Source organism: Salvelinus namaycush, chromosome 3 (assembly GCF_016432855.1).
Source record: "Salvelinus namaycush isolate Seneca chromosome 3, SaNama_1.0, whole genome shotgun sequence".
Taxonomy (NCBI): Eukaryota; Metazoa; Chordata; class Actinopteri; order Salmoniformes; family Salmonidae; genus Salvelinus; species Salvelinus namaycush.
The window spans coordinates 19,773,248-19,800,469 of NC_052309.1; the positions used below are offsets into that span (position 1 = coordinate 19,773,248).

Consider the following 27,222-nt stretch of genomic DNA (forward strand, 5'->3'; position numbering starts at 1 on the left):
AGATTTGGGTATGTCATATTAGGCGAAAACTGGGAAAAAAGGGACTAATCCTTAAGAGGTGTTACACATAATTGCATATTCTTACATTAACCCTCAACTTCTTACACTATACACCATTAAGTTAGACCTGGACATAATCTGATATTATGGAGTAGTTTAACTACACTTGCTAAACAACATATAAAAGGATTCATGAAGACCTCATTGCACTTTACTTTTACAGTACTTAGATACTATTTATCATTACATAACATGGAACTACAATCAATTAATAACAAGCTTATGCATTCTGCAATCAATCAGTTATTCCAATCCTTCACAATCAAACTGTACCAACATCACATTCTGAATCAATACCACATTTATCTATAATGACAACTGTTAACTGAACCTATCTCAGAATGAAATTCTATGTCAGTGTATTGTTACATGACATAAGTCATCTATATTTGTCAAACTTTTGAATAAAAATGCAGGAACTATGACAGCCTTAACTTCAGAGTTAAAATATGTTTAGCTGTCACTTTGAACCATGGATAAAATAAAGCATAAATGATTGGATTAATTAAGGAATTAACAAATGGCAGAAAGCTTAAGTAAACTGATGATTGCTGGGAAAAAAACTGTATAAAAAATATTGGAATCCAACAAGTGAGATAGGTGAAAACTACAATAGATAGAGTTTTTGCTGCTTTTCTCTCAGTCTTATTCACCTGTACAGTTTTAACACCAGACTTGGTGGCAGCCTCTTTTGAAAATACCTTTCTGGCCTGTGATCTGGCGACCACAAATATTTTCAAATAAAGTGTTATAATAACTGAGCACGGGATAACACTTGTAAATAGAAGGTCAATGATGCTCCTCCAGATAAATCCTTCAACAACAAAACATTCTTCCAAACACTGTCTGGGTACATTTATATTAACATAGTTATTTAAAATAACAGCATTGTATATGATACAACAACACCAGGTAATTGATATACAACCAATTATTCTTGTTATTGTTATTTTTGAGTGGTACATCAAGGGATCACACACAGCAACATAGCGGTCAATAGATATCAATATCAAATTGCCCAGAGATAAAGAGAGACATAAATAATTGATATAGAGAGAAATCACACAGAAATATTTCCCATAAAACCAGCATGATTCCATTACTGTTACAGCCACTACTGGTATCACAATCAGTCCCACCAGCAGATCTGCCACAGCCAGAGAAAGGATGAGCAGGTTGGTTGGAGTGTGGAGCTTCTTGAAGTGAGAGACGGAGATGATCACCAGTACGTTCAAAAATACTGTAACCGCTGAAATCAATGAGATGAAGATGTACAGTGTTATGTAAATAGATGTCGATAGCAAAGCCTTTCTGCAAGAAGAGTTTTGGTCTGGAAAACAGTATTGAGCATCTTCGTGTTCCTTCATCTGTAACGAAGGGTAAAAATGTTCCTGTTACTGCTTGGTCCTGTGTGTGACACTGTCAGGTCAGCCTTCTGACAAACTCTGAGCTCTGCCTCTCTATTTATCCCAGAGTGACTGACAGACACTCCCCTCCTCAGAGTCTCTCTGCACACACACCGCGAAAACATAAACACGTGAGCACACCAATGCTAGAACGTTCTGATTAGCAAATCATTTGTGAATCCATGATGTGATGCATGACAGGATTGGATGTTGCTGTGTCCACACAGCCTGTCCTTCAGCCTTACTGATTAGTTTAGATTAAAGAGTTTAATAGTCACATGTACAGGGTACAGTGAAATTATTGAGCTCCGAGCTCCAAAAATGCAGGACAAAGTTAAGTAAAACAATGTAAATAATAAAATATAATAATAAAAAATAAAAGTTGATATGTTTGAACAGTACTTATTAACATCTGTAGCGATGATACATGTCCACTGGGATGGGGGCATGGTAAAATGTCTGTTGATGGCGGGGGGAACAGCAGAGGGGGTGGAGGAAGACTGGGGAGCAGAGGGGAGAGACAGGGGGAGAAGGTAGCTGACTAGTAGCGGCTATTCAGCAGCCTGATGGTCTGTGTTTAGAAGATTTTTGCCAGTCTTACAGTTTTTGCATGGTACTTCTATACTGCCAGTGTCTGATTGATGGAAACAGGGAGAAAAGGCCATGGCTCTGGTATGGAGTCCCTGGCACGGAGTCCCTGGTACGGAGTCCCTGGTGATCTTCTTGGGCTTCATGCGACACCTGGTGTTGTAGGTGTCTTGGATGGAAGGCAGTGTGCACCCAATTGTGCATTTGGCTGAGCGTACCATCGTCTGTATCGCCTGAGTGCACTTGCTGAAGAAGACACAATAGCAATTCTTCAACCTCAGGATTCTGAAGAAATCTGGCCTGTCCCCGAGGGCCCTCAGTTTTCTACAGGAGCACCAACGACAGCATACTGCATCCCAGCCTGGTACGGTTGTCTATGTGGTTTGAATACTTTCAGAATATACTGTATGCACAAATTATGGCAAAAACAGCTCAAATAAGCAAAGAGAAATGACAGTCCATCATTAATTTAAGACATGGTCAGTCAATCCAGAACATGTCAAGAACTTTTAAAGTTTCTACAAGTGCAGTCGCAAAAACCATCAAGCGCTATGATGGAACTGGCTCTCATGAGGACCGCCACAGGAAAGGAAGACCCAGAGTTACCTCTGCTGCAGAGAATAAGTTCATTAATTAAAGTTACCAGCCTCAGAAATTGCAGCTCAAGTAAATGCTTCACAGAGTTAGTAACAGACACATCTCAACATCAACTTTCAGAAGAGACTGCATGAATCAGGCCTTCATGGTTGAATTGCTGCAAAGAAAGTACTGCTAAAGGACAACAATAATAAGAAGAGACTTGCTTGGGCCAAGAAACACGGGCAATGGACATTAGACTGGTGGAAATCTGTCCTGTGGTCTGATGAGTCCAAATTTGAGATTTTTGGTTCCAACCACCATGTCTTTGTGAGACGCATAGTAGGAGAACGGATGATCCCCACATATGTGGTTCCCACCGGGAAGCATGGAGGAGGAAGTGTGATGGTGTTCAAGGCACAGCATTCTGCAGCAATACGCCATTCCATCTGGTTTGCGCTTGGGACTATCATTTGTTCTTCAACAGGACAATGACACAACACACCTCCAGGCTGTGTAAGGGCTTTTACCAAGAAGGAGAGTGATGGAGTGCTGCATCAGATGACCTGGCCACAATCACCCGACCTCAGCCCAATTGAGATGGATTGGGATAAGTTGGACCGCAGAGTGAAGGAAAAGCAGCCACCAAGTGCTCAACATATGTGGGAACTCCTTCAAGACTGTTGGAAGAGCATTCCAGGTGAAGCTGGTTGAGAGAATGCCAAGAGTGTGCAAAGCTGTCATCAAGGCAAAGGGTGACTACTTTGAAGAATCTCAAATGTTAAATATATTTTGATTTAACACTTTTTTGGTTACTACATGATTCCATATGTGTTATTTCATAGTTTTGATGTTTTCACTACAATGTAGAAAATAGTACAAATAAAGAAAAACCCTGGAATGAGTAGGTGTGTCCAAACTTTTGCCTGGTACTCTATATTGTCATGCCTTGGAGCTTGTGCTTACACCCACCGCTGGTCCCGTTGACGGAAGTAGAGCGTGTCTACTGTTTATGTCCAGCATGTGTCTGGCCCATTTGCTTTGATGAAAGCGAGAGTATTGCACAAGAGCGGAAACTAACTCTGTGTTTTTGGACACCTCCCTGCAAGTGGAGGCCCCTTACATCATTACCTATTCTATTGGAAAATATAATAGCAAGAATTACAGCCCGGAAGGGCTGGTTACACCAGAGGTATGGCTACCTCTTGGGCACTGTTCTAAGCATATCGTTATGGGAGATTTGCGTTATGGCACATTGGACCACCCCTCATATGTTTACCTGGTCTTTCACTGACTGAATGTCACTGTACCTTCGTTTTCTTGCCTCTGAGGGGTGATACTGTTGTAACTACCCTGGCTTCGGAGAGCATGTCTACATTACGGTGTCCCATAAGTGACACATCAAAGCAAATATTAGAAAAAAACTTTGAGTTACTTGCGTAACCCCGGTTCTATGAGAATATGAGTGAGATGTTTGATTAAAAAAAATACATATTTACCTGGTTTGTTTAATATTAATAGTTAGCAATTAATATTTAACAAATTGGACATTTCTGTTCTGTTTAATTCAGTTTTTCTGTAAAGAGATGGTTTCCACTCCAGCTTCCTGCAGGTAATCTGCTAGAGATGGCTTGAGCTGACAATGACTGGTGATAAAAACCTAAACGCTGGCATTCCATAGACAAGATGTGGTGTGTATGTGACCCGAGATAGAGAGAACCTGGAAGAGTTTAGAACAATGCCTCATTGTTGCCTCAAGATTCAGTACCGAGAGAGACTTGGTCATTTCTTCAAACAATCATCTTATTTAATTTGAATTAATTATTGCAGTCATGAAACCAGTCAGCCCAACAGTCTTGACTGTTGAGATGAGCAGCCTTTACAGACAATGCACAGTTTTATATAGCTGATACCAAGATTGCTTAGTCAGTCATTTCTAACCTTCCCGTAAGCCACCTTGGTTATCTACACAGGATGGTGTTTTACTTAGTTTCCCAGATGCCTGGAAGCTATATAAAAACTGTGCATTGTCTGTAAAGGCTAGGCTGCTCATCTCAACAGTCAAGACTGTTGGGCTGACTCGTTTCATTACTGCAATAATTAATCAAAATTAAATAAGATGATTGTTTGAAGAAATGACCAAGTCTCTCTCAGTACTGAATTTCCACGACAGATGTGTCACCGCTTTTCCCTGCTCACAAGAGCGCAAGGAAGAGAGGCATGCTCGAGAATGACCAGTTGGCGGGGGAATGGATCCCTTTTTGGAGGAGAGGGGATCATCTCATTCGCCACTCGACCTGTTGGTCTCCAACTGACACTGTGTGATTGGATACTTAGAGCTTGTGACTCTCCGATAAGTGTAACATCTCACTCATATCCGCATAGAACCGGGGCTGCGCAAGTAACCCAACGTTTTGGGTCCACTTCTGAAAGAAAGATACACTGAACAGTGTTACTTGAGATTCTGTGCATTATAGAGGCTTTTATCTCACCTTACATCTCAGTCATCAATTATGCGTGTAGTTCATTCTTCCATTGCTCCATGTCAGTGGGCATGGGGGTTGCCCCTCTCTGGGGTGGATGCTATACAGCCCCAGCACACCGGGCCTCCCCATGGATGTCCTACCACCTCCTTCCAAGGCTCTCTTTGGGCCCCTCTGCAAATGACATGTTACGGTTATGACGAAGTTCTTGACTAACTGGCCTGCCACTAACCCATGCAACCAGGTTTCTAGTAGGACAACCTCTGAAGTCGATGTCCGCATCCGAGTGGAAACCTAATTAGGGTAATAAAAAATCCCCATCAAAATCTGTGTTTGAGCTAGAGGTATCTGTAAAAATTGGAAAGTCAACTATAAAAAGGTGCAGAATTCTGGCCACGTATTATTCATGTTATGAATATTTCACCAAAAATGTCATACACATCAAATCAAATATTGTACCTGGTCAAAAATAAAATGGAAAGGGGCCTAACGAGTGGCACAGTAGTATAAGGCACTGCATCGCAGTGCTAGAGGCGTCACTACAGACCTGGGTTCGATCCCGAGCTGTATCACAACCGGCCGTGATCGGGAGTCCCATAGGGCAGCGCACAATTGGCCCAATGTCATCCGGGTTAGTGGAGGGTTTGGCCAGGGGGGGGCTTTATTTGGCTCATCGAGCTCTAGCGACTCCTTGTGATGGGCTGGGCGCCTGCAGGCTGACGTCGGTCGTCAGTTGAACGGTGTTTCCTCCAACACATTTGTCCGGCTGGCTTCTGGGTGAAGCGGGCGGGTGTTAAGAAGCGCGGGTTAGGAGAATGCATGACTTGACATGCACCTCCCGAGCCTGTTGGGGAGTTGCAGCGATGAGACAAAATCGAAATTGGGGAGAAAAAGGGGGTAAAATAAATACAATTAAAATAAGCACATTGTGTGCAGAATTCATTGATCTGTGGCTACTTTTAAAAATCTAAAATCTAAAATATATTTAAAAAAATTTAAACACTTTTTTGGTTACTACATGTTTCCATATGTGTTATTTCATTGCTTTGATGTCTTCATTATTATTCTACAATAATACAGTAAAAACAAAGAAAAACCCTTGAATGTCTCCAAACTTTGACTGGTACTGTAAGTGTGATGCACTTTGAGAAAAAATACTTTATATTGGAGTTGTCCCTGTTGAAATTCAAGACGGGCTATGCATATTTCTATACCTTCTCCATAGAATTCAGGCAGTTGATGACAATAAACCACATTGAATATTCCATTTTGGAGTTGTCCCTTTTGTTCATACACATACTGTATATTCCCTCTCATTGGCTAGAATGGTCTTACCTTCCATATTTGAGGACATGTATATCCATTGTTAGATAATCTTTTACCCTCTCTGACGGTCATACGGGTGGTGTTGGTGGGGATACGTCAGGCGGTAAGGGCAGTGCTACGTGCTGTATCGCCACAGGCTGCAAGGGGCGGGGGGGTTGACATGAGTCTGGTGGTAAATATGTTTGTGATCAGTAGAATTTAGAATTTGTCTAGTCACATGACTTCAAGATGTGTCATCAAATTGAGGAGTGTGTTTTTCTTTCTTTTCTATGACACTGGATGTTTGCAAGGTCAGAATGGAAGTGCAATTATGTTGTGGCAATAGATGCAAATGCAATGTTCCTCAATTCATGCCATTAAAGAAAGAGTGATTATAGGTTGTTAGTACATTATTGGTTTAAAACATCTTATGGCTGGGGGCAGTATTGAGTAGCTTGGATGAATAAGGTGCCCAGAGTAAACTGCCTGGTACTCAGGCCCAGAAGCTAAGATATGCATAGTATTAGTAGATTTGGATAGAAAACACGCTGCCGTTTCTATAACTGTTTGAATGATGTCTGTGAGTATAACAGAACTCATATGGCAGGCAAAAACCTGTGAAAAAATCCAACCAGGAAGTGGGACATCTGAAGTTTGTTGGTTTGCCTATCCAATATACAGTGTCTATGGGGTCATATTGCACTTCCTAAGGGTTCCACTAGATGTCAACAGTCTTTAGAACCTTGTTTGATGCTTCTACTGTGAAGGATGAGGGAATAAGAGCTGATTGAGTCAGGGGTCTGGCTCACTCAGGCGCGCCCCGTGAGTTAGCTGCGTTCCATTGCATTTCTACAGACAAAGGAATTCTCCGGTTGAAATATTATTGAAGATTTATGTTAAAAACATCCTAAAGATTGATTCTATACATCGTTTGACATGTTTCTACGAACTGTAATGGCATTTTTTGACTTTTCGCCTGGCCTGCGTGCCATGAATTTGGATTTTGGACCTAAACGCACGAACACAAAGGAGGTATTTGGACATAAATTATGGACTTTATCGAACAAAACAAACATTTATTGTGGAACTGGGATTCCTGGGAGTGCATTCTGATGAAGATCATCAAAGGTAAGTGAATATTTATAATGCTATTTCTGACTTCTGTTGACTCCACAACATGGCTTGTTTTTGTGTCTGAGCGCCGTACTCAGATTATTGCATGGTGTGCTTTTCCGTAAAGTTCTTTTGATATCTGACACAGCGGTTGCATTAAGGAGATGTTTATCTAAAGTTCCATGTAAAACACTTGTATCTTTTATCAATGTTTATTATGAGTATTTCTGTAAGTTGATGTGGCTCTCTGCAAAATCACCGGATGTTTTGGAGGCAAAACATTACTGAACATAACGCGCCAATGTAAAGTAAGATTTTTGGATATAAATATTAACTTTATCGAACAAAACATACATGTATTGTGTAACATGAAGTCCTATGAGTGTCATCTGATGAAGATCATCAAAGGTTAGTGATTCATTTTCTCTATATTTCTGCTTTTTGTGACTCCTCTCTTTGGCTGGAAAAATGGCTGTGTTTTTCTGTGACTAGGTACTGACCTAACATAATCAGATGGTGTGCTTTCGTCGTAAACCCTTTTTGAAATCGGACACTGTGGTGGGATTAACAACAAGTTTATCTTTAAAATGGTATAAGATACTTGTATGTTTGAGGAATTTTAATTATGAGATTTCTGTTTAAGCTATTACACCATTGATCCTTTTTTAAACCACTTTATAATGTAATAATCAATGAATAATGTAATAGTTATTATTCATTATTAAAAAAAAATATTTTGTTATGCGTTGAGCATATATTTAATCCTACAGATCTGTCCATGCCTTAATGCCAAGGTTGGTGATTTAGTTCCACCTGCAGTTATGAAATCAAATCAAATCAAATGTATTTATATAGCCCTTCTTACATCAGCTGATATATCAAAGTGCTGTACAGAAACCCAGCCTAAAACCCCAAACAGCAAGCAATGCAGGTGTAGAAGCACGGTGGCTAGGAAAAACTCCCTAGAAAGGCCAAAACCTAGGAAGAAACCTAGAGAGGAACCAGGCTATGAGGTGTGGCCAGTCCTCTTCTGGCCGTGCCGGGTGGAGATTATAACAGAACATGGCCAAGATGTTCAAATGTTCATAAATGACCAGCATGGTCAAATAATAATAATCACAGTAGTTGTCGAGGGTGCAACAAGTCAGCACCTCAGGAGTAAATGTCAGTTGGCTTTTCATAGCCGATCATTGAGAGTATCTCTACCGCTTCTGCTGTCTCTTGAAATGTTTGCTTACGAGTATAATTAATTGGCTGACTCTTCCAGCTGACCTGAATGGACTTCTATGAATCTTCTTTAACCCTTATCAAGTCCCACCCAGTTGACTACTTAAAGATGGTGAACGTCCTGAATGGTGCTGCCGATGCCAAAACATGCTTTGGGCCAAGATGGCCCTCTATCCACCTTGATAATCAGCTCAGACACCTGAGTTCCAGAAAACAGAGGGGGCAACAAGCTAGCGGTCATAGGATACAAAATTAACAGTGAATGATTACAGCCAGCCCTCCCATAAAATACCACACTGAAGTTCTCCAGACTTTCAATAATAGAATTAACAAAACAAGATTTCAAAAGATGGCCCTGCGAGACTCCAGGAGTCATCATGAACATGTCAATATGTCATGGAATATGTGCAAAGGGAAATTGAAAGTCAGGAAGTTGATAAGATGGTATAACGTTATGGTGTGTGCTCTTATGGCATTCCATAAGAACATTCCATAGACTTGTAAAATTGTCCATTTGAACTAAATTATGAAATAATTACTCAAGTTGAGGGAGACAGTTACATCATAGGAACAAATAATATTTGACAGACATCATCCTGCGATATTCTGGTTTGTTGTTGTTCTCTCAGATTCCAGAGGGTCCTGCAAGACTCTGTAATAATAACACATAGCACTCAACCAATTAAACGTGTCAAGCACGCACGCACAAACACACACAGACACAATTTCACCTCTGTAGACCTCATGAATCCCAAAGAGCATATTACACCAACAACCTTTGCTCTGTGACTGATGTCACTATGACCATAGCATCTCTAATGGGTAACTGAACAACTCCTTAATGATGTTCGCTTGACTTTAGGTTTCTCACACCAGAGGATAATGGTATAATCTGTATGGAAGTCTCTGGCATAATGAGGTCCAAAACTCACAGGAATTATTCCAATTAAAGGTGTTGGAGACAAACACAAATGCTATACTCCAAGGCATAAACATTCAGAGTTAACCTGACAATGAACCCTTTGTAGTGTAATTTGTGTGCATGCACAAGAGTACAACTTTCATTAGGACACTCTCAGTCTGGCTTAGTACAACCCTTACCCCTAAAAAAAGTCTGCACAGGTCAAGAATCCCACCTTTGAATCATGCCTCTGTCACAGCTGGGATCTGAACCTTGGTCTCCTGCATGGAAAATGAACATCTTAGCCATTAGGCCTAGAGTAAATTTCCTCTTGGACCAAAGGTGCCACTGATTTTGAAACCACATGCAGGGATACCTCATCACCATCACGAGAGTGTGAGTCTGACTCAACTCTGCTTAACCTCCCCCTTATAGAGGTTTACAAAATCAGGTAACTTTCCCGAATATTCCAGGTTTTCCAGCAATCCTGTTTGGATAATTGTGGAAGATCCTGCTTATTCCCTCCTGATTTCTGGAAAACCAGGGGATTTTGTGAAAGTTAACAGATTTTTGCAACCCTACCCTTACCTCACTCAAGTCTCAATCATACACGCCTCTCTATAGTTACTTTATTTAATAATAGGTTTTTTTCATTTCATGGATCATTGTTTATCAACACAGCTAAATAATGATCCACGATCGTCACTGCTAAATTATTATCCAGGGTCAACACAGATATATTACCATACAGAATCAACACAACTAAATGATGAACCAGGCTCAACACAGCTAAATTACAATCTACTATCAATATAGACACATTTTATATGCCAACTGCTTGTTTCAGAAATGTTGCATTGAATTTAAAATTCAAGTCAGGCCTCTGATAAGACCTTCCTAAGATGTGAACTGAAAAGAAGAGGTGTTATGGCACTATACAACATTGATACTGTAACAGCAACTTATTTATCTATCACCTTCTCCGAAGGACCCATTGTTTCTATGATAAATAGTCGGGCAACAAGTAAGTGTTCAATAGTTTAATCCGTCCAAGTAGCAGCGACACAACACGTTCCAACTCCATCCCTTTACTTCTCTGTCACTCAGTCATCTCTCACGTGAATCCCTCCTCAAGTGCAGGTGATTCTGGGTACAGTATTCTCCGAAAATGGCCCAACAAGATTGCTATGGCGATGCCATAATAAAAGTCACAGATTAAAAACCATACATTTCTGATTACAAAACATAGGCATTTTATTGCAAAAGAAGAGCTAGTCCCCCCCCCCAACAAAAATGTTCCTGTTTCTATTACCTCAACAGAAGCAGCTAGACTGTGCTGGAGAAATAACTATCTACTTGGCAAAATGTAAACAACATATAAAAACAATAGCAGTAACATACACATTACAACAATAATGAAATTGTATGCAAGAACAGCACAAACTCTAGTGGATTATGTGCTGTGTAGCCTTATTTAGAATGGTGAAGACATAGGAGATGTTGTATCCACTGTGACTATTAAAACCTACCCTAACCAAAAACCGTGGTTAGATGACAGAATTCGCACAAAACTGAAAGTGCAAACCACCGCATTTAACCATGGCAAGGTGACTGGGAGTATGGCAGAATACAAACAGTGTAGATATTCCCTCCGCAAGGCAATCAAACAGGCAAAACATCAGTACAGAGACAAAGTGGAGTCGCAATTCAACGGTTCAATCACAAGACATATGTGGCAGGGTCTACATACAATCACAGTCTACAAAAGGAAAACTAGCCACGTCGCTGACGTCTTGCTTCCAGACAAGCTAAACACCGTCTTCGCCCACTTTGAGGATAACACAATGCCACCGATGCGGCCCGCTACCAAGGACTGAGGATCAAAGGCCCATATCAGCTTGGTAAATAGCTGACAAAAGCCAGACCCTCTTACCCACAGAAGAGGGGAAGGGGGGGGTGGGCCGGTTTTTACACCTTAATACTCGGTTGTAAATTAGACAGGAGGTGAATCTCACCCTTTTCACGAAGGCCTGGGTCCAACAGAGATACCAGAAGAAGACCTTCAACACGTAAATACATGTATTTCTTCTTACCCTTACCTTGGGGCAAGGTATTAGGGTTACTGTGAAAGTAGTTCCCAAAAGTATCCAAGTGTTACTTCTCTTTCTCTCTCGCTTTCTATCTCTCTCTTGAACTCTCCATCTTGTGTAACAAGTGTCATATTGTGTTAGTCCGCTAGGGATCTGTTGTCATCATATTAAGTTTCTAACCAATAACCTATACCACGTGTGTGTGTGTACCCTGTGTTATCATTTAGTGTGTTCATAAATAAATAATCAAAATCAATTTGTGTGGTATGGAACGATCAGTAAGACTTGGGTTTGTGCAGATTGAAGAAGTATGCGACGTTCAGAATAAGACTGATATGAGGTAATTGATTAATAAGTGACTGTTATCGATATACAGTTGAAGTCGGAAGTTTACATACACTTAGGTTGGAGTCATTAAAAAACGCTTTTCAACCACTCCACAAATTTCTTGTTAACTTCTTATGGCTGCAGGGGCAGTATTGAGTAGCTTGGATGAAAAGGTGCCCAGAGGTGCCCAGAGTAAACTGCCTGCTCCTCAGTCCCAGTTGCTAATATATGCATAGTATTATAAGTATTGGATAGAAAACACTCTGAAGTTTCTAAAACTGTTTGAATGATTTCTGTGAGTATAACAGAACTCATATGGCAGGCAAAAACCTGAGAAATAAATCCAACCAAATCTGAGGTTTGTAGGTTTTCAACTCATCGCCTATCGAATACACAGTGGGATATGGGTCAGTTTGCACTTCCTACGGCTTCCGCTAGATGTCAACAGTCTTTAGAACCTTGTCTGATGCTTCTACTGTGAAGTGGGGCCGAAGGAGACGGGAATGAGTAAGGTCTGCCATGAGCTGACCATGCTCTGACAATTCTGACATTTCATCTGCTTTTAGTGAACGCGCTTCGTGACTTTGGATTTGTTTACCAAACACGCAAACAAAAGTAGCTATTTAGACATAAATGATGGACATTACCCGAACAAAACGAACATTTATTGTGGAAGTGGGAGTCCTGGGAGTGCATTCCGACGAAGATCAGCAAAGGTAAGTGAAGATTTATAATGCCATTTATGACTTTTGTTGACTCCTGTTGATGGAATTTATATGTTTAAATGAATGATTAGAATGTTCCACCCTGAAACCATATAATTGTATGAAATTGATTAGAATCATAAAATTATTATTAATGATGTGTGTAGTTTTAGTCAGTAAAATTAGATATCTGTACAATATGTCTCTATAGTATCTTAAACACAGACTGTCTGAGCAAGATTCGGTGCCGACCTTGGCTAGGGGCCACTGAGAGATTTGGGAGAGGACAGGGAGTGCTTCTCACGGTCCCTAATCTTTGTCGGCTGGGTATTGATACAGTATGTGCATAGGATACCTACTGTTCGTGTGTGCGTATGATACTGTTTGTGTGGAAGTATGTGCTCTGCTATAAAATGGATGTCTTTGTATTGTGGACTTCAGAACGTTCTCGTGAATAAACTGTACTTACCTTTTGCATAAGCTGAGTCTTTCACTAATTATTATTAAGCTATTGATTGATTGTTATTATCATTGGGATTGAAAATTCTCCTGACACTCCACAATTTGGCGGGTAACTGTATGGCTTCCTTTTGTGGCTGAACGCTGTTCTCAGATGATTGAATATTGTGCTTTTGCCGTAAAGCTTTTTTGAAATTTGACACAGCGGTTGCATTAAGATCAAGTTTATCTTTAATTCTATGTAAAATCTTTCATCAAAGTTTATGATGAGTATTTCTGTTATTTGATGATGAGTATTTTTTTTTAAATTTTTTTTTTATTTTATGTCCCCATTGGGACACAAAGGGGTGACGTTAAACAACATATGAAATGATTCATGAAGTCCTCAAAATGTACTTTACTTTTACAGTACTTAAATACCTTACATGTCTGGACAGGAGTTGGCACCTCTCAGTTTTGGACCGTTTCATTAATAAACCCATTTACCAGGATCTGGTACCTCGCAGGCATGAAAAATAATTGTCACTGTTTACAATGGAAAAATTCTACAACAAAAAAAGCAATCATAGTTCAAGGATTTGATTTGTGTTGGGCAGGACCAGGTTCATGGTTTGCGCAACATTGTAGCCTATATAGACTAACACGTGGCTATTGTTGTGGTGAGAGAGAGTAGCCGGTCTATATCTCTCACATACAGTGCATTCAGAAAGTATTCAGACCCCTTGAATTTTTTTCCATTTTGTTACGTTACAGCCTTATTCTAAAATGGATTAAATAAATGTTTTTCCTCATCAATCTACACACAATACCGAATAATGACAAAGCAAAAGCAGGTTTTTTGAAAATTTTCCAAAGTATTAAAAATCTTATTTTTAAATAAGGTTTGCTTGAAATTTAGCTCAGGTGCATCCTGTTTCCATTGATCATCCTTCAGATGTTTCTACAACTTGATTGGAGTCCACCTGTGGTAAATTCAATTGATTGGATATGATTTGGAAAGGCACAAACCTGTCTATAAAAAGTCCAACAGTTGACAGTGCATGTCAGATCAAAAACCAAGCCATGAGTGGGAATTGTCCTAGTGTGCCGAGACAGCAATGTGTCGAGGCACAGATCTGGGGAAAGGTACCAAAACATTTCTGCAGCATTGAAGGTCCCCAAAAACACAGTGGTCTCCATCATTCTTAAATTGAATAAGTTTGGAACCACCAATACTCTTCCTAGAGCTGGCTTCCTGGCAAAACTGAGCAATCGAGGGAGAAGGGCCTTGGTCAGGGAGGTGACCAAGAACCCGATGGTCACTCTGACAGAGCTCTAGAGTTCCTCTGTGGAGATGGGAGAACCTTCCAGAAGGACAACCATCTCTGCAGCACTCCACCAATCAAACATTTATGGTAGAGTGGCCAGACGGAAGCCGCTCCTCAGTAAACGGCACATGGCAGCCCGCTTGGAGATAGCCAAAAGGCACCTAAAGGACTCTCAGACCATGAAAAACAAAATGATCTGATCTGGTGAAACCAAGATTGAACTCTTCGACCTGAATGCCAAGCGTCACGCCTGGAGGAAACCTGGCACCATCCCTATGGTGAAGCATGGTGGTGGTAGCATCATGCTGTGGGGATGTTTTTTAGTGTCAGGGACTGGGAGACTAGTCAGGATCGAGGGAAAGATAAACGGAGCAAAGTACAGAGAAATGTCTAACTGAACTGAATTATGAAACATACTTCTTCAATTTAAGGGAGACTTTGATTCAGTTATATCATGGGGACAAATACTATTTGTCAGACATCAGAACAACCACACTGTACTCTGAACCAATCACCCTAATTTTAAAAAAAAAGACTAAGAAATGTGATTTCCAGTTCAGTTCAGTTACATCAATCAATTATATGAAAAGCATTTCAGTGATTACCTTATAAAATAACATTTCACACCAAAAAATATATATATTTTGAATAATTCACTATAACCCATTTAATCAAGTTAGCCCTCAACAGCTTCAACAGTAGCTCCCAAACCCTTGGCACTAGGAACATTTATAATGCAAGTCTAACTACTGTACTGTGACATTTAACATACCTTGCACAAAATCCTGTCATTGTGTAAATCTTTATTTTGGGGCATTATTATTTATGTCATATTTGCATGTAGTTACATTTTACCATCACATTCTTACACAATACACCATTGAGTTAGACCTGGACGTTATCTTATATCATGCAGTATTGTACAGGTAACTGACAAAATAATGGAAACACTCCAGTAAATGAGGTATAGAGTTCCAGATTCTACAAGAGTGCCAAGGTGAATTGAAGTTGTTCTGGTTAGTGGTGTCCAAACGGCCTATTAAGATGCCTATTAATATGTAATTCAAGTTTGTAAGCTTCTGAAGTTTGTAATTTGTAATTACAAATGCTGATGCTCCAGACACTCAACTATTCTAAAGAAGGACAGTTTTATTGCTTCTTTAATCAGAACAACAGTTTTCAGCTGTGCTAACATCATTGCAAAAGGGTTTTCTAATGATCAATTAGCCTTTTAAAATTATAAACTTGGATTAGCTAGTACAACGTGCCATTGGAACACAGTAGTGATGGTTGCTGATAATTGGCCTCTGTACACCTATGTAGATATTCCATAAAAAATCTGCCATTCCAGCTACAATAGTAATTTACAACATTAACAATGTCTACACTGTATTTCTGATCAATTTGATGTTATTTTAATGGACAAAGAATGTGATTTTCTTTAAAAAACAAGGACATTTCTAAGTGACCCCAAACTTCTGAACGGTAGTGTATATTTGGGCTCTCGAGTGGCGCAGCGGCCTAAGGCACTGCGTCTCAGTGCTAGAGGCGTCACTACAGACCTTGGTTTGATTCCAGGCTATATCACAACCGGCTGTGATTGGGAGTCACATAGGGCGGCACACAATTGGCCCAGCATCGTCCGTGTTAGTCTTTGGCCGGGGTAGGCCGTCATTGTAAATAAGAATTTGTTCTTAACTGACTTGTCTTGTTAAATAAAGGTTAAATAAATAAACAGTGTTGGAAAAAGTACTCAATTGCCATACTTTGGTTAAAGTAAAAATACCTTGATAGAAATGACTCACCTAAAATTGAAAGTCACCCAGTAAAATACTACTGGAGTAAAAGAAAAAAGATATATTTGGTTTTAAATATACTTAAGTATCAAAAGTAAATGCAATTGCACAAATATACTGAAGTAAAAGTATATATATTTTCTTGTTTTTTGTTATTGACGGATAGCCAGGGGCACACACCAACACTCAGACATAATTTACAACCGAAGCATTTTTGTTTAGTGAGTCCGCCAGATCAGAGGCAGTAGAGATGACAAGGGATGTTCTCTTGATAAGTGTGTGAATTGGACCATTTTCCTGTCAAAATGTAACAAGTACTTTTGGGTGTCAGGGAAAATGTATGAAGTAAAAAGTACATACTTTTCTTTAGGAATGTAAGGAAGTAAAAGTAAAAGTTGGCAAAAAAATAAATTGTAAAGTGCAGACACCCAATAAAACTACTTAAGTAGTACTTTAAAGTATTTTTTACTTAAGTACTTTACACCACTGTAAAATATATATATTAAATATATTAGTGAATTGGGTCGTCAGAAGCCACTCCACACATTTCTTGTTAACAAACTATAGTTTTGGCAAGGCGGTTAGGACATCTACTTTGGGCATGACAAGTAATTTTTCCAACAATTGTTTACAGATAGATTATTTCACTTATAATTTACTGTATCACAATTCCAGTGGGTCAGAAGTTTACATACACTAAGTTGACCGTGCCTTTAAACAGCTTGGAAAATTCCCGAAAATTATGATGACCAAACTGTTACAGACCTATATCCATCCTGCCCTGCCTTTCTAAAGTCTTCCAATGCCAAGTTAATAAACAGATACCGTACCTTCTCCGCTGTGCAATCCAGTTTTCAAGCTGGTCACGGGTGAACCTCAGCAAAGCTCAAGGTACTAAACAATATAATAACCGCCATCGATAAAAGACAGTACTGTGCAGCTGTCACGGCCGTCGTAAGGAGGAGACCAAGGCGCAGCGTGGTAAGCGTACATTCTTCTATATTAAAAGAACGAACACTGAACAAACAAACAAAGTAAACTAAACGAACCGTGAAGCTAATATGGATAGTGCAGACAGGCAACTAAACATAGATCAAGAACCCACAAAACCAAAAGGGAAAATGGCAACCTAAATATGATCCCCAATCAGAGACAACGATAAACAGCTGCCTCTGTTTGGGAACCAATTCAGGTTCCCAAACCTCTTACATATACCTAGATTTACCCAAAACCCAAAACCCCTAGACATACAAAAAAACCTAGACGATTCAAAACAAGCATACCCACTCTCGTCACACCCTGACCAAACCAAAATAATAAAGAAAACATAGATAACTAAGGTCAGGGCGTGACAGCAGCCGTCTTCATCGACCTGGCCAAGGCTATCGACTCTGTCAATCACCGTATTCTTATCGGCAGACTCAACAGCCTTGGTTTCTCAAATGACTGCCTCGCCTGGTTCACCAACTACTTCTCAGACAGAATTCAGTGTGTCAAATCAGAGTGCCTGTTGTCCGGACCTCTGGCAGTCTCTATGGGTGTACCACAGGGTTCAATTCTCGGGCCAACTCTTTTCTCGGTATATGTCAACGATGTCGCTCTTGCTGCGGATGATTCCCTGATCCACCTCTACACAGACGACACCATTCTGTATACATCTGGCACTTCTTTGGACACTGTGTTAACTAACCTCCAAACGAGCTTCAATGCCATACAACACTCCTTCCGTGGCCTCCAACTGCTCTTAAACGCTAGTAAAACCAAATGTATGCTTTTCAACCTTTCACTGCCCGCACCCGCCCACACGGCTAGCATCACTACTCTGGACGGTTCTGACTTAGAATATGTGGACAACTACAAATACGTAGGTGTCTGGCTAGACTGTAATCTCTCCTTCCAGACTCAAAATTAAATCTAGAATCGGCTTCCTATTTCGTAACAAAGCCTCCTTCACTCACGCCACAGGGCTCTCCAACCCTGCTCCTGGAGAGCTACATGTTGCAATTTGCAACATCAACTACTTAGTTAAAGTACCTGAACAACTACCCATTAACAAATATGTAATAATATAACTAGCTGTAATTTTTACTGTAGCTTGCAAATCTTCCTTTTTTTCACAGATGTCACAAATCCTGTTATGCCACAGCTACCTTGACTTAGCTGTAAACTTCTATTTGCTTCCATTTCATTTAAATTGTTGTTTTTTGGCAAGTTGTTGTTATTATACTGTGTCTTTTTATCTGGATGTGGTACACTTTGTTCAACTCTCGTTTGCCCATGTTTCTTTGAGATTGTCACGTTCTGACCTTAGTTTCTTTTTATGTCGTTGTGTTAGGTTGGTCAGGGCGTGAGTTTGAGTGGGTAGTCTATGTTCTGTTTTCTATGTTGTTGTATATCTATGTCTGGCCTGATGTGGTTCTCAATCAGAGGCAGCTGTCGATCGTTGTCTCTGATTGAGAATCATATTTAGGTAGCCTATTTTCCCACTATGGGTTGTGGGTGTTTATTTTCTGTCTAGTGTCTGTTCACCTTACAGAACTGTTTCGTTTTTCTTATCGTTGTTATTTTGTGTAGTGTTCAGTTTGATATTAAAATATGACGAACACTTACCACGCTGAATTTTGGTCCTCCTCTCCTTCCACCAACGAGAATAGTACCTTAATTTAATATCCTAGTGGTTATCGGCCCAACGCTCTAGCCTAGTGGTTAGTGCGTTGGGCCAGTAACCGAAAGGTTGCTAGATTGAATCCCCAAGCTGACAAGGTAAAAATCTGTCGTTCTGCCCCTGAACAAGGTATATAACCCACTGTGTCTATGCTGTCATTGTAAATAAGACTTTTTTCTTAAATGACTTGCCTAGTTAAGTAAAGGATAAATAAATAAAAATAACATATTAGTGATTGTTTTCAATTAAAATAGTAAAAAATAAACCAAAATAGCTTCTTAGCAAAGAGAAATTTCACAAGCAAGAATTTACCAAGGACCATCTGGGAGTGATCTGAGTGGGGAGTGGAAACCTGAAAATGAGCTGTTATTGGCTTCCTTATTGGTCTAATTACCATCTACCATCTATCCCACCAAAACAGGCTGAAATTTCAGGTGGTCTTTTCGAACAGTTCTTACACTAAAATATTGCATTTTCATAATTTTCACAATTTCACAGTACTATTCCAACCTCAATTTTACAGTATTATCTCTGTGTTGTGTGCTTATTCTTCCATTTATATATTCCATGTCATTTTATGAATCATAAATACATAATAGTTATATATATAATTTTAGTAACATTTACAAATGTGGGACTAATGAGTCATAAACGGTTAACGAAATGTCTGTAAATACCTTATAACTAAACGTTATTATAAAGTGTTTCCCATAATTTCATATTCTTACACTTTACACTAAACTTCTTGCACTACACCATTGAGTTAGACCTAGAGGTTATCTGATATAATTGAGTAACTTTACTACATTTGTTAAAAGCGTTGTGTCCCCATTGGGCCACAAAAGGGGTGACGTTAAACAATATATGAAATGATTCATGAAGTCCTCAAAATGTACTTTACTTTTACAGTACTTAAATACCTTACATGTCTGGACAGGAGTTGGCACCTCTCAGTTTTGGACCGTTTCGTTCATAAACCCATTTACCAGGATCCGGTACCTCGCAGGCATGAAAAATAATTGTCACTGTTTACAATGGTAAAATTCTACAACAAATAAAGCAATCATAGTTCAACGATTTGATTTGATTTGTGTTGGGCAGGATCAGGTTCATGGTTTCTGCAACATTGTAGCCTATATAGACTAACACGTGGCCATTGTTGTGGTGAGAGAGAGTAGCGGGTCTATATCTCTCACATACAGTGCATTCAGAAAGTATTCAGACCCCTTGAATTTTTTTCCATTTTGTTACGTTACAGCCTTATTCTAAAATGGATTAAATAAATGTTTTTCCTCATCAATCTACACACAATACCGAATAATGACAAAGCAAAAGCAGGTTTTTAGAAATTTTCCAAAGTATTAGATTTCTTATTTTTAAATAAGGTTTGCTTGAAATTTAGCTCAGGTGCATCCTGTTTCCATTGATCATCCTTCAGATATTTCTACAACTTGATTGGAGTCCACCTGTGGTAAATTCAATTGATTGGATATGATTTGGAAAGGCACACACCTGTCTATATAAAGTTCAACAGTTGACAGTGCATGTCAGAGCAAAAACCAAGCCATGAGTTCGAAGGAATTGTCCTAGTGTGCCGAGACAGCATTGTGTCGAGGCACAGATCTGGGGAAAGGTACCAAAACATTTCTGCAGCATTGAAGGTCCCAAAAAACACAGTTTGGAAACACCAATACTCTTCCTAGAGCTGGCTACCTGGCAAAACTGAGCAATCGAGGGAGAAGGGCCTTGGTCAGGGAGGTGACCAAGAACCCGATGGTCACTCTGACAGAGCTCTAGAGTTCCTCTGTGGAGATGGGAGAACCTTCCAGAAGGACAACCATCTCTGCAGCACTCCACCAATCAAACCTTTATGGTAGAGTGGCCAGACGGAAGCAGCTCCTCAGTAAACGGCACTTGGCAGCCCGCTTGGAGATTGCCAAAAGGCACCTAAAGGACTCTCAGACCATGAAAAACAAAATGATCTGATCTGATGAAACCAAGATTGAACTCATTGGCCTGAATGCCAAGCGTCACGCTTGGAGGAAACCTGGCACCATCCCTATGGTGAAGCATGGTGGTGGTAGCATCATGCTGTGGGGATGTTTTTCAGTGTCAGGGACTGGGAGACTAGTCAGGATCGAGGGAAAGGTAAACAGAGCAAAGTACAGAGAGATCCTTGATGAAAACCTGCTCCAGAGCACTCAGGACCTCAGACGGGGGCGAAGGGTCACCCTCCAACAGGAGAACGACCCTAAGCACACAGACAAAACAACAAAGGAGTGGCTTCGGGACTAGTCTCTGAATGTCCTTGAGTGGCCCAGCCATAGCCCAGACTGGAACCCGATCGAACATCTCTGGAGAGACCTGAAAATAGCTGTGCAGCGACACTCCCCATCCAACCTGACAGAGCTTGAGAGGATCTGCAAGAAGAATGTGAAAATCCCACCAAATACAGGTGTGCCAAGCTTGTAGCTTCATACCCATGATGACTCGAGGCTGTAATCGCTGCCAAAGGTGCTTCAACAAAGTACTGAATCAAGGGTCTGAATGCTTATGTAATTTCTTTTTTTTTGTAAAAGTTTTTAAAAACCCCTTTTTGCTTTGCCATTATGGGGTATTGTGTGTAGATTGATGAGGGAAAAAACTATTTAGGACATTTTAGGATAAGGCTGTGACTTAGCAAAATGTTGAAAAAGTCAAGGGTTCCGAATACTTTCCGAATGCACTGTAACTAGAATGTGATTCACTTTATATCATCTCTCTCCCTCTTTGCTCTGATAGACATGAAACTGCAACTCTCATCTCTCCAGTGTTGCACTTCATCACGTATTTCCTTTCCATTGCCCATCACTGGTGAATGAGTTTGCGCATGAGTCAGTGCATCTCAAAAGCTTTTTAGGACTATCATTTCCTCCTCATATTGTACATGATGTGTGTCTCCACACACCTAGGCCTAGGCTATTGATGGATTCAAGACAAGGTCATTTTTATTGATCTCAGATTCTCAGTTTGTCATTGTCAAAGTAGCCTGTCATTTAGATCATTTGTGAGGTGTTAAAAAGTATTCTAAAATGATGTAGAATTTGAAATGTGTTTATAAAACGTGACATTTTCCACAGACCCCTAGGCTACAAAAATGATCCCCATGTGTGCAATTTCTCCAAGCCCTCGACTCTACTGCTGTATGCCAGTACTCAAAATCGATGGTAATGCATGCAATGTTTTATTATAAAGATGATTTGTTTTCATTCGTTCTGGTACTTCAGAGCCCCCCAGGTCAAGGTTGGGCTCACTTTTTGCTCCGGCACCTCCCAATTTACAAATTAAACACTGCACAATCCTATAACCATAAAACGTTCTTCATATCACCTACAGCATAACTTTTGCTTATTTAGGGAGCCATTTATCATAACAGCATTGTATATGATACAACAACACCAGGTAATGGATATACAACAAATTCTTCTTCTTATTGTTATTTAGTAGTACAATAACGGATCAACAACAGCAACATAGAGGTCAATAGATTTATGACAGGATTGGATGTTGCTGAGCCCATCTAGCCTGTCATTCAGCATTAATGATAGTTAAGAGATGAGAGAAAATGTAAATTTTCTCAAATTCTGAACATTTTAATCTGGGAAAAGTGTTTTGGGTGGTGTATTAGTCACTCAAAGGCTATTTTACGTGGGAAAGAAGGTTACTGTGCAGGACCATTAACTGTTCTGGGTGATGTTAGTGCACAGTTTGGAACATAATCCAAAGCCTTAGGAGATATTACTTCAAGGCACATGTCAGTTGGCCAGTTTGTAGGAACATTGAATAGATTTGTAAAAATGTCTAACTGAACTGAATTATGAAACATACTTCTTCAAGTTAAGGGAGACTTTGATTCAATTATATCATGGGGACAAATACTATTTGTCAGACATCAGAACAACCACACTGTACTCTGAACCAATCACCCTATTACAAAAAAAAGAGTAAGAAATGTGATTTCCAGTTCAGTTCAGTTATATCAATCAATTATATGAAAAGCATTTCAGTGATTACCATATAAAATAACATTTCACACCAAAAAATATATATATATATTGAATAATTCACTATAACCCATTTAATCAAGTTAGCCCTCCTCAACAGCTTCAACAGTAGCTCCCAAACCCTTGGCACTAGGAACATTTATAATGCAAGTCTAACTACTGTACTGTGACATTTAACATACCTTGCACAAAATCCTGTCATTGTGTAAATCTTTATTTTGGGGCATTATTATTTATGTCATATTTGCATGTAGTTACATTTTACCATCACATTCTTACACAATACACCATTGAGTTAGACCTGGACGTTATCTTATATCATGCAGTATTGTACAGGTAACTGACAAAATAATGGAAACACTCCAGTAAATGAGGTATAGAGTTCCAGATTCTACAAGAGTGCCAAGGTGAATTGAAGTTGTTCTGGTTAGTGGTGTCCAAACGGCCTATTAAGATGCCTATTAATATGTAATTAATATTTACTTGGGCAGTTATATTTGCATTTCAACTTCACTACACTTGTTGAAGACATTGTGTTGCCAATGAGCCACTAGATGGTGGTGTTAAACAACATTTAGAATGATTAATGAAGTCCTGAAAATGTACATACCTTTTACAGTACTGATATACTATGTATCATTAAAAAACATGGAACAACCACAGACTTTGGTCTTTGGAATGTACAACCCAAAATTACTATGTCTTTTTAACAAGTTTATGCCTTCCCCAATTAACAACTCATTCCTGTCCCATCCTGTCAAATCATTCTGTATCAACAACACAATCTGAATCAACACCAAACGTGTCTATGATGACAACAAAAAATGGAGAAAAGTCATGTCAGTGTATTGTTACATGAAATAAGCAATTACAACAACAGTATAGTTTCAAATAACAATATCAAATCTGTTTGTCAAATTTAGGAATAAAAACAGAATTATGAATGCCTTAATTTTAGAGTTAAAATATGTTTAGCTGTCACTTTGAACCATGGATAAAAGAAAGCATAAATTATTGGATTAGTTAAGGAATTAAGAAATGGCAGAAAGCTTAAGTAAACTGATGATTGGTGAGAAAAAAACTGGATAAAAAAAATTGGAATCCAACAAGTGAGATAGGTGAAAACTACAATAGATAGAGTTTTTGCTGCTTTTCTCTCAGTCTTATTCACCTGTACAGTTTTAACACCAGACTGGGTGGCAGGCTCTTTTGAAAATACCTTTCTGGCCTGTGATCTGGCGACCAAAAATATTTTCAAATAAAGTGTTATAATAATAGAGCACGGGACAATCATTGTAATTACAAGGTCAATGATGCTAATCCATTTAAATTCTTGAACAATAAAACATTCTTCAAAACACCTTTTAGGTACTTCTACATTTACAGTTATTTTTATAAAAGCTGCATTGTATATGATACAACAAAACCATATAATGGATATAGAACATGTAATTCTTGTTATTGTTATTTTAGAGTGGTAAAATAAGGGATCACACACAGCAACATAGCGGTCAATGGATATCAATACCAAATTGCCGAGAGATATGGATAGAATTAAATAACTGATGTAAGCATAAAACACACAGAAATATTTCCCCAAAAACCAGCATGATTCCATTATTGCTACGGTCCCTACTGGTATCACAATCAGTCCCACCAGGACATCTGCCAGAGCCAGAGAGAGGATGAGCAGGTTGGTTGGAGTGTGGAGCTGCTTGAAGTGAGAGACGGAGATGACCACCAATATGTTCAAAAAGACTGTAACCGCTGCAATCGATAAGAAGAATATGTACAGTGTTATGTAAATAGATGTTGATAGCAAAACCTTTCTGCAAGAAGAGTTATGTCCTGGAAAACAGTATTGAGCATCTTCGTGTTCCTCCATTTGTAATAAAGGATAAAAATGCTGAGGTCCTGCTCTTGCTTAGTCCTGTGTGTGACTGTCAGGTCAGCCTTCTGACAAACTCTGAGCTCTGCCTCTCTATTTATCCCTGAGTGACAAACATACCATCCCCCTCCTCAGAGTATCTCTGCACACACAAACACCACCAAAGCATACAGTGTTAGGAAATGTAAAACTTGTATTTGAGGTTTGAAAAAGCTTCTGAAGTTTGTAATTTGTAATTACAAATGGCTGATGCTCCAGAAACTCAACTAGTCTAAAGAAGGCCAGTTTTATTGCTTCTTTAATCAGGACAACAGTTTTCAGCTGTGCTAACATCATTGCAAAAGGGTTTTCTAATGATCAATTAGCCTTTTAAAATGATAAACTTTGATTAGGTAACACAACTTGCCATTGGAACACAGGAGAGATGGTTGCTGATAATTGGCCTCTGTACACCTATGTAGATATTCCATTAAAAATCAGCCATTTCCAGCTACAATAGTCATTTACAACATTAACAATGTCTACACTGTATTTCTGATCAAGTTGATCTTATTTTAATGGACAAAGAATGTGATTTTCTTTCAAAAACAAGGACATTTCTAAGTGACCCCAAACTTCTGAATGGTAGTGTATATTTGGGCACTGCGTCTCAGTGCTAGAGGCGTCACTGGCCCAGCATCGTCCGTGTTAGTCTTTGGCCGGGTTAGGCCGTCATTGTAAATAAGAATTTGCTCTTAACTGACTTGTCTTGTTAAATAAGGGTTAAATAAATAAACAGTGTTGGAAAAAGTACTCAATTGCCATACTTGGGTAAAAGTTAAAATACCTTGATAAAAATGACTCACCTAAAATTGAAAGTCACCCGGTAAAATACTACTTGAGTCAAATAAATTATATATTTGGTTTTAAATATACTTAAGTATCAAAAGTAAATGCAATTGCACAAATATACTGAAGTAAAAGTGTAAATATTTTCAAATTCCCTATATTAACGAAAACCAAACGGCACCATTTTCTTGTTTTTTGTTATTGACGGATAGCCAGGGGCACACACCAACACTCAGACATAATTTACAACCGAAGCATTTTTGTTTAGTGAGTCCGCCAGATCAGAGGCAGTAGAGATGACAAGGGATGTTCTCTTGATAAGTGTGTGAATTGGACCATTTTCATGTCAAAATGTAACAAGTACCTTTGAGTGTCAGGGAAAATGTATGGAGTAAAAAGTACATACTTTTCTTTAGGAATGTAATGAATAAATAGTAAAATACAGATACCCCCCAAAAAATACTTTAGTAGTACTTTAAAGTATTTTTACTTAAGTACTTTACACCACTGTAAAAAAATAAATATGTTTTTTAAAATATATTATTGAATTGGGTCGTCAGATGCATGGGGGGTCTTGTTTGTAATTTGTGATCTTCTGAAGTCCCTTCCGTACAGATGAGTAGTTGTTGGTGGAGAATTGTTTTTCTAGCAGCTCCTTATATTGTCGTTTGGCTTCCATTCTGTTTGTTCAGTAGGTGTTTTGCCACCATGTATTGGTCATTGTTCCCGCTCCTATGTGCCCCTTACTTGGCAGAGTGAGGTCCTCTCACCTCTGCATTGAACCAGGATTTATGATTGTTGAATGTGACAAAAGTGCTGGTTGGAATGCAGTTTTCCTCGCAGACACTGATGTAAGATGTTTCCCTGTCTGTGTAGTCATGTATATTGGTATTGTCTTCTTTGAAAATGCCCTAATTGTTGGAGTCCAGGCAGTCCTCTAAAACCTCGTGGCTGACATCCTTGTAGGGATTTTCAACTAAACTGTAATTGCTATGCCCTGCTAAAAGACAGTATAATGAGGGCAATGAAGATTAGGCTAGTAAACCTTTATATCCACGTAAAGGTGGAGAACTGTAGAATATAATGGACTGGTCCATATTTGTGTGATACTTACTGAATTGTCACAGCACAGGCTCAAATACATCACACTCATCTGTTATTGTTTTTTCATCTGGCTGTTCAACCTTTGAATCCTTTAACTTAATAGGGGATGCTGTTTTCACTTTGGGAAAAAATCGTGCCCAAATTAAATGGCCTCGTACTCTGTTCTAGATCATACAATATGCATATTATTATTACTATTGGATAGAAAACACTCTGAAGTTTCTAAAACTGTTTGAATTATATATGTGAGTAAAACAGAACTCATTTGTCAGCAAACTTCCAAACAGGAAGTGAAAATTCTGAAAATGGGGCTCTGTGTCAGGGCCTGCCTATTCAACTGGCTTATATTTAT

At 39.2% G+C, this 27,222-nt stretch overlaps 2 protein-coding genes across 2 annotated transcripts; both read right to left on the minus strand.

Annotated features, from left to right (window-relative positions):
- Positions 1-479: 479 nt before the first annotated feature.
- On the minus strand, positions 480-1,427 carry LOC120043522 (trace amine-associated receptor 13c-like). Its single transcript, XM_038988097.1, has one exon. The coding sequence runs from the start codon at positions 1,425-1,427 to the stop codon at positions 480-482; it is 948 nt and encodes a 315-aa protein (XP_038844025.1).
- An 8,474-nt stretch (positions 1,428-9,901) lies between these two features.
- Positions 9,902-24,935, minus strand: LOC120043538 (trace amine-associated receptor 13c-like). The gene is made up of 2 exons (XM_038988100.1): positions 24,270-24,935; positions 9,902-9,940 (listed from the first exon to the last, which is right to left on the minus strand). Exons 1-2 carry the CDS (start codon positions 24,933-24,935, stop codon positions 9,902-9,904), a joined length of 705 nt encoding a protein of 234 aa, XP_038844028.1.
- Between the last annotated feature and the right edge of the window lie 2,287 nt (positions 24,936-27,222).